Here is a 7,876-nt window from a genome sequence, read left to right as displayed (position 1 = left end):
CACCCCCGGCACGTGCCCGATCCCCCTAGAACCTCTCCAGTACCTGCCTGACCCTCTGTAACCCCCCGAGTACCTTCCCGACTCCTTCCCAAACTCTCCTGCCATGTCCGTGTTTCCTCCATAACTCTCTCCTCCCAGTACATGCCCAGCCTGTCCATAACTCTCCCAGTACATGCCCAGCCCCTCCATAACCCTCCCAGTACATCCATAACACTCCCAGTACATGCCCAGCCTGTCCATAACCCTCCCAGTACATGCCCAGCCCCTCCACAACCCTCCAGTACATCCATAACCCTCCCAGTACACATCCAACCCCCAATAACCCTCCCAGTACATGCCCAGCCTTACCATAACCCTCCCAGTACATGCCCAGCCTTTCCATAACCCTCCCAGTACATGCCCAGCCTGTCCATAACTCTCCCAGTACATGCCCAGCCCCTCCATAACCCTCCCAGTACATCCATAACACTCCCAGTACATGCCCAGCCTGTCCATAACCCTCCCAGTACATGCCCAGCCCCTCCACAACCCTCCAGTACATCCATAACCCTCCCAGTACACATCCAACCCCCACCTCCCAGTCTCCCAGTACATGCCCAGCCTTTCCATAACCCTCCCAGTACATGCCCAGCCTGTCCATAACTCTCCCAGTACATGCCCAGCCCCTCCATAACCCTCCCAGTACGTCCATAACTCTCCCAGTACATGCCCAGCCCCTCCATAACCCTCCCAGTACGTCCATAACTCTCCCAGTACATGCCCAGCCCTTCTATAACCCTCTCAGTACATGCCCAGTCCTTCCATAACCCTCCCAGTATATCCATAACCCTCCCAGTACATGCCCAACCCTGGACACCCACCCCCTGCTCCCCACTATCCCTGGGGTGACCTGGGTGCTGTGTCTCCACAGGTTCCTCACCTCCAAGGAGCAGTTCCATGCCTACCTGCAGGCTGGGGCTGAGCCTGGCAGCCAGGTGGGCACTGAGGGTGAGGAGGAGGAGGGCAAAGAGAAGAAGGAGGAGGAGGAGGAGGTCAGCAGCTGCCAGAGTGAACCCCCAGCCAAAAAGGTGAAGGCTGAGGAGCTCAGCCAGGATGGAGAGAGCCCAGAGGGTGCTGGAGTGGAGGAGAAGGAGCATGTGGGGCGAAAACGAGCGCGAGGGCAGAACAAGAGTCGTCCCTGCATGAAACCCAACCACTATGAGCAGAGCAGGCTCTGCCCCTCTGTCACACAGGTAGGGCCTGGGGCCCTGCTCCATGCTGGGCTGGGGGGGATATTGGGAAGGAATTCCTCCTGTGAGGCACTGGCACAGATTTCCCAGAGCAGCTGTGGCTGCTCCATCCCTGGGAGTGTTCCAGGCCAGGTTGGATGGGGCTTGGAGTAACCTGGGCTGGTGGAAGGTGTCCCTACCCCATGGCAAGGGTGGGACTGGTTGGGCTTTAAGGTCCTTCCAACCCAAACTAGTCTGTGATTCCATAAAAATCCATCTTCCCCAACCTCAATGTTTCTCTGGTTTAGGGTTTAGTGTTCACAGCAGTGACAGGTTAAGGGTTGGACTCAATGATCTCAGAGGTCTCCTCCAACTTCAATGATTCTATGATCACCTGAGGAACTCAGAGAGCAGTTGTGGGTTGGGGCAGGCCCAGACTCACCTGGACTGTGCATGCAGCTAGAGCCACACCCAAGCCAAGGCTTTGACCTCGTTGTTGTCCTCAGGGCTGTGCAGAGAAGTGTTTCTTGGGCCCACGGTGTCGTTTCCTCCACGACATCAACACCTACATGGCAGGGAAACCATCAGACCTGGGACACCACTGTGTGCTCTTCGACACCTTCGGCAGGTGCATCTATGGGGTCACCTGTCGCTTCGCCCAGGCCCACCTGGGCCATGACTTCCAGAACCTCATCAACACAGCTCTGGCCAAGCAGTGGGAAGGGAAGGTGCTGGTGAGGAACAACCTCTCCAAGGATCTCCAGCACCAGCTGCGCAAGAAGAAGTTCAACTTCCAAAAGGCTGAGGAGTATCTCCGTGGCCTCAAGGCCAGTGGTGGTGGTGGGAAGGGAGGCAAAGCCGTGAAGGAGCAGGAGGTGTCCAACTGCACAGCAGCACAGGAGGGTGTGGGAGACAGCTCTGAGCTGCTGGAGAAGGGAGAAGATCCCAAACCAGAGGCCTTGCAGAGTCCCAGCTCCCAAGGGGACAAGGAGGTTGCCTCCATCCCAACCATTGGTCCTCTGACAGATGAAGATGTCACGAAGCTGAGGCCATGTGAGAAGAAGAAGGTAAGAGTCTGGTGGTCAACCCTTGTGTGCTGGTCTTGGGGTGGAGATGATGTGTGGGAAGATGGAAAGAAACACCTTAGAGTCACCTTAGAGACATCTTAGAGGCACCTTAGAGATACTTTAGGGACACCATAGAGTCACCCTAGAGTCACCTTAGAGACACTCTGTAGTCACCTTGGAGAGAACTTAGAGATATCTTAGAGACACCTGAGTTAGAGACACCTTAGGCTCCTTAGAAACACCTTAGAGTCACCTTAGGCATCTTAGAAACCTCTTAGACACCTTAGAGACACCTTAGGGACAACTGGAATATCTTACAGAAGAAATTCCTCCTTGTGAGGATGGTGAGACACTGACACAGGTTGTCCAGAGCAGCTGTGGCTGCTCCATCCCTGGGAGTGTTCCAGGTTGGACAGGGCTTGGAGCAACCTGGACTAGTGGAAGGTGTTCCAGCCCATGGCAGAGGATGGAATGAGATGTTCCTTAAGTTCCTTTCCAACCCAAACCTTTCCATGATCTCAACCACTGCTGGTCCAGCTCTGCTAACACTCTCCTCCACCCTTCTTTTCCAGTTGGACATCCAAGGCAAGCTCTACTTGGCTCCACTGACCACGGTAGGTGGATAACTTTGTCCTTCTGTCAAAACTTGTTGTTGCCACATTTTGGAAGAGATCAAACCTCCTGAGAAAAATATCTCTGCTGTCTCTGGCAGTGTGGGAACCTTCCGTTCCGACGGGTGTGCAAGCGCTTCGGGGCAGATGTCACCTGTGGGGAGATGGCTGTGTGCACCAACCTGCTCCAAGGCCAGTCCTCAGAGTGGGCCCTGCTCAAACGCCACCACACCGAGGACATTTTTGGGGTGCAGGTGAGTTCTGTCACCTTGATAACCAAAAACCTCAGTTCTCAGGGGAAAAGCTGCTCCTGGAACTCATGGAAGTTTGTCTTTCTTTGATAGTTGGAAGGAGCCTTCCCAGACACCATGACCAAGTGTGCAGAGCTCCTCAACAGGACAATTGATGTGGATTTTGTAGACATCAACGTTGGGTGTCCCATTGACTTGGTCTACAAGAAGGTGAGAGGTTCTTCAGTGTGTTTTGCTTCCTTGCATGGATCCTTGTCTTTTCCCTCATCCCTTGCTGCTGTTAGCCTGATCCAGAGCTCCCAGTTCCTCTATGGACACCTCAGTGCTCCTCAACAGGATCATTGATGTGGATTTTGTAGACATCAATGTTGAGTGTCCCATTGATCTGGTCTACAAGAAGGTGAGAAGTTCTGTGGTGTGTTTTGCTTCCTTCCATGGATTCTTTTCTTTTCCCTCATCCTCTGCTGCCTGATCTCCTGCCCTTTTGACCCAGAGCTCCCAGTTCATTTATGGGCACCAAACCTCAGCAAGAAGGCAAACAAGCTACTCAGGGAACAGGGAGTGGCTGTGGGATTTGGGAAAATGGCCATGATGGGTTTGTTGGTTGAAGAATCCACTTTGTCCAAGCCTTGAGATGCTCCAAGTCTTACCTGAGCATTCCCTGAGCAGCTCCAAGGACTCTTCACTGTGCAAGGAAGAGGAAAATCTTGACTGTGGCATGTTTCATCCCTCAGGGAGGAGGTTGTGCTCTGATGACTCGTTCCAACAAGTTTGAACAGATTGTCCGTGGCATGAACTCGGTGAGTTGGAGCCCCTGAGCAGCTGGAGGCAACTCTTGCCTCGCCCTGGCCTCACTCTCCCACTTCTACAGGTGCTAGATGTCCCTCTGACAGTGAAGATAAGGACTGGAGTGCAAGAGAAGATCAATGTGGCTCACAAGATCATCCCCAGGATCAGGGAGTGGGGAGCATCCATGGTCACGGTATGGGATCCATGAGGTTGTTGACTGGAGAGCTCTGCAGCCTGGGGACAAGGAGGAAATGTCCTGCCCCTTCCTCACAGCTCAGCAGCTCTTCCACACCCCTTTGAGCAGCTTTGTGTTGCCTTTTAGTGTCCTCTGCTAATAAAAGAGGAAAATTCAGGTGCAGAGAGGTTTTCCTCAAACAGTCCTCCATGGTCACGGTATGGGATCCATGAGGTTGTTGACTGGAGAGCTCTGCAGCCTGGGGACAAGGAGGAAATGTCCTGCCCCTTCCTCACAGCTCAGCAGCTCTTCCACACCCCTTTGAGCAGCTTTGTGTTGCCTTTTAGTGTCCTCTGCTAATAAAAGAGGAAAATTCAGGTGCAGAGAGGTTTTCCTCAAACAGTCCAAGAAGGGGTTGGAAGGGAAGGACCTTAAAGCTCATCCAGTCCCATTCCTGCCATGGACAGGGACACCTTCCACTAGCCCAGGGTGCTCCAAGCCCCATCCAACCTGGCCTGGAACACTCCCAAGGATGGAGCAGCCACAGCTTTATGGAGCTCTTGGGCTGCACATCCAGAGGTAGATCCCAAGGGATCCCTCACCCAGCTCTTCTCACTCCTTCCTCAGCCCTGTTAGGAGCTCCTGTGGCTGTACATCCAGAGGTACATCCCAAGAGATCCCTCACCTAGCTCTCCTTGCTCCTTCCTCAGCCCTCTCAGCACCTACTGGGCTGTATATCCAGAGGTACATCCCAAGACATCCCTTCCCAACTCTGCTCACCCTTTCTTCAGCTCAGTTAGGAGCTCTTGTGCTGCACATCCAGAGGTACATCCCAAGAGAACCCTTATCCATCTCTCCTTGCTCTTTGTTCAGCCCTCTCAGCACCTACTGGGCTGTACATCCAGAGGTGCATCGCAAGGGATCCCTTATCCATCTCTCCTTGCTCCTTGCTCAGCCCTCTCAGCACCTACTGGGCTGTACATCCAGAGGTGCATCGCAAGGGATCCCTTATCCATCTCTCCTTGCTCCTTGCTCAGCCCTCTCAGCACCTACTGGGCTGTACATCCAGAGGTGCATCGCAAGGGATCCCTTATCCATCTCTCCTTGCTCCTTGCTCAGCCCTCTCAGCACCTACTGGGCTGTAAATGCAGAGGTAGACCCCTTAGCCCATCCTGGTGTGCCTCCCTGTGCTGGAGCACATTCCTGCCCTCCTTCCCTGCATGGTGCAGTGATTTCTCTGGGATCTCTCCCCAGCTCCACGGCCGCTCGCGGGAGCAGCGATACACTCGGAGCGCAGACTGGGACTACATCGCCGAGTGTGCCAGGATAGCCACCCCCATGCCTCTCTTTGGTAAGTGTCTTCCCCCTTCTCCTGGCACTTGGCATCAATTCCCACCTGTTTGATTTTAAATCCCTGGGAAAAAAGGGGAAAAAATGGTTTCCAAGGATGTTTAGCTTAGGGGAAAGGTTGGAGCATCTGCAGTGGGGAGGGAGTTACCACCAGCTCTGCCTGTGCTTGGGAAGAGGTGTGATGAGAAGGGATAGGTGGGATACAACCCACTTGGGTTGTGCCCCTGTGGCACAGACAATCCCTAAATCCTCGGGGTAGGAGCTGGGAGTGGAAGAGAAGTGAGGAGAAGACTCTTTTCCTTGTGAGGGAACATGTCCAAGGTCCATTCCAACCCCTTAACATACTATGAAACATCCCTCAGAAATCTCTTAACCAGGAGTCCCAGAGTCTCTCTGGACAATCTGGTTCTTGGACCTTGTGTTCATCTGGAATTTTATCCCATGCCTGGATTAGCTCATTTTGACTTGTCCTCATGGATCACTTTGACCTTTGACTTCTCCTTCCCTTCCTGGCAGGAAATGGGGATATTTTGTCTTATGAAGATGCAAATCGAGCCATGGAAATGGGAGTTTCTGGGATCATGATTGCCAGGCAAGTGTTTCCCTTATTGCTCCAAGAGGAATTAAATAATCCCTAAACAAATCCCAAACAGGAGAAGTTTCCTCTTGATGAAACTACTCTGCAAATGGATAAAATCAATTTGTATCAGTGGGAACTTCCAGCAGCTTCTTGTTGGATTGGGAGACAAGATTTAAAGTGGAATTGGCTGGTGGAAAAGGGCTGGAAAGTCTCTAAAATTTGGGTCTTCAGGATTGGCCTCTCCAGGAGCATCAGCGATGGGAATAACAATGCCCATTTGTTTTGGCTGTAGAGGAGCTCTCATCAAGCCATGGCTCTTCACTGAAATCAAGGAGCAGAGACATTGGGATATCTCCTCCAGTGAGAGGTTTGACATCCTCAAAGACTTCACCAACTATGGCCTGGAGCACTGGGGCTCAGACACTCAGGGAGTGGAGAAGACTAGGAAGTTCCTGCTAGAATGGCTCTCATTCCTCTGCAGGTAACTCTGCCCAGCCAAGAGGAGCTTCAAGGAGTGTTTAATTAAACCTCAGCACTCAGAGCTGTGACTTTTCATTCCAGGTACATCCCAGTTGGCTTATTGGAACATCTACCTCAGAGGATTAATGAGAGACCTCCATACTACTTGGGCAGAGACTACCTGGAGACACTCATGGCCAGCCAAAATGTGGATGATTGGATCAAAATAAGGTAATTAAGCATCAAATGTCATTGAAATTGCCATAGATTAGCATGGCAGAGTCACAGGGTTGTGGGACAGGTGGGGATTGAACACAAACCTCTCCTTGGCTTTGGCTTTGTCCTTGGCTTTCTTCTCTGGAAGTGTTCCAGGCCAGGTTGGATGGGGCTTGGAGCAACCTGGGCTAGATTTAAGGTCCCTTGATTGATTCTGTGTTTGATTCTTTCTTGCAGTGAGATGCTCCTGGGCCCTGTCCCTCCCACCTTCACCTTCCTGCCAAAACACAAGGCCAATTCCTACAGATAGGGCCAACAAGGCCCTTTCCCAAGGCATGGAGGCAAGAGGAAGTGTTGGGATGGGATGTGTGGAGGAGCAGGGATCCTCAGCTGTGATGGGAAGTGAAATAAAGGTTGTTTTTAGAAGCTGATGGGTTTTTTGCCTTCATGCCCCCAACACCAGTCCTGGCAGAACATCTGTTAGTTAGCAGGAGGAAGCTTTGCCCTCCAGTTCACAGCCAGAGTTCTTCCATCTGCCCCACATCTCTGAGCAAGAGGTTCTGCTCCCACCAGGATGTCCTTGGGAGTGACAAACTCTCTGAGGATGAGGAGCAGTGACATCCCCTCCAGTCCTTCTGCTGCCCCCCAGGACCAAGAGGTTGATGAGGTGTTCCAGGGTCCAAAGAGGAGCTTCTCAGAGGGCTACAAATAGTCTTTGAGTACACATTGAGGGTCAGCCTGGTGGGTCTCAGCAGCATCCTGGGGACCCTGATGGCACTGCCAGTGCTGGGACATCCATCGTGGCCACCTCACAGGGTGAACCCTGGGCATCAACACCCCCAGGCAGCACCAACCCCTCTGCAGACCCCCAAAAGGCACCAGTGACCCTAGACTGGGGCACCTCAGGGATCCCCCCTGACCCTGACCATCCCCATCTCCCCCCTGTAGAAGCACATGGACCTGCTGCACTTACAGCCTTAAGGCAGCACGTGGAAGGGATATTCCTGTGGGAAAACAAGCGGATACACGGTGGGATGTGATGGGGAGCCAGGAACAAATTTCCCTGGGGGAGAATCGAATCGGGGGGCGATGATTTTTGGCTCCTCCGAGCCTCGGTAGGTGTCATGGCGGCGCGCAGTGCCCCGGTAGGTGTCATGGCGGCGCGCAGTG

The 7,876-nt window shown here is 53.0% G+C and overlaps 1 protein-coding gene across 1 annotated transcript; it reads left to right on the top strand.

Moving 5' to 3' along the window:
- Positions 1 to 910: 910 nt before the first annotated feature.
- DUS3L (dihydrouridine synthase 3-like (S. cerevisiae)) lies at positions 911 to 7,016 on the top strand (the record flags this gene model as incomplete). Its single annotated transcript, XM_009080103.1, has 13 exons — positions 911 to 950; positions 1,011 to 1,232; positions 1,715 to 2,275; positions 2,848 to 2,889; positions 2,988 to 3,140; positions 3,231 to 3,347; positions 3,872 to 3,937; positions 4,009 to 4,119; positions 5,356 to 5,452; positions 5,968 to 6,043; positions 6,324 to 6,512; positions 6,593 to 6,721; positions 6,944 to 7,016. Coding segments are annotated over 13 exons (1,876 nt in total), but the record flags the coding sequence as incomplete, so codon positions are not given.
- Positions 7,017 to 7,876: the final 860 nt, after the last annotated feature.

This window comes from Acanthisitta chloris, unplaced genomic scaffold (assembly GCF_000695815.1).
Source record: "Acanthisitta chloris isolate BGI_N310 unplaced genomic scaffold, ASM69581v1 scaffold8168, whole genome shotgun sequence".
Classification (NCBI taxonomy): domain Eukaryota; kingdom Metazoa; phylum Chordata; class Aves; order Passeriformes; family Acanthisittidae; genus Acanthisitta; species Acanthisitta chloris.
This window is presented reverse-complemented; position numbering and strand designations above follow the sequence as displayed.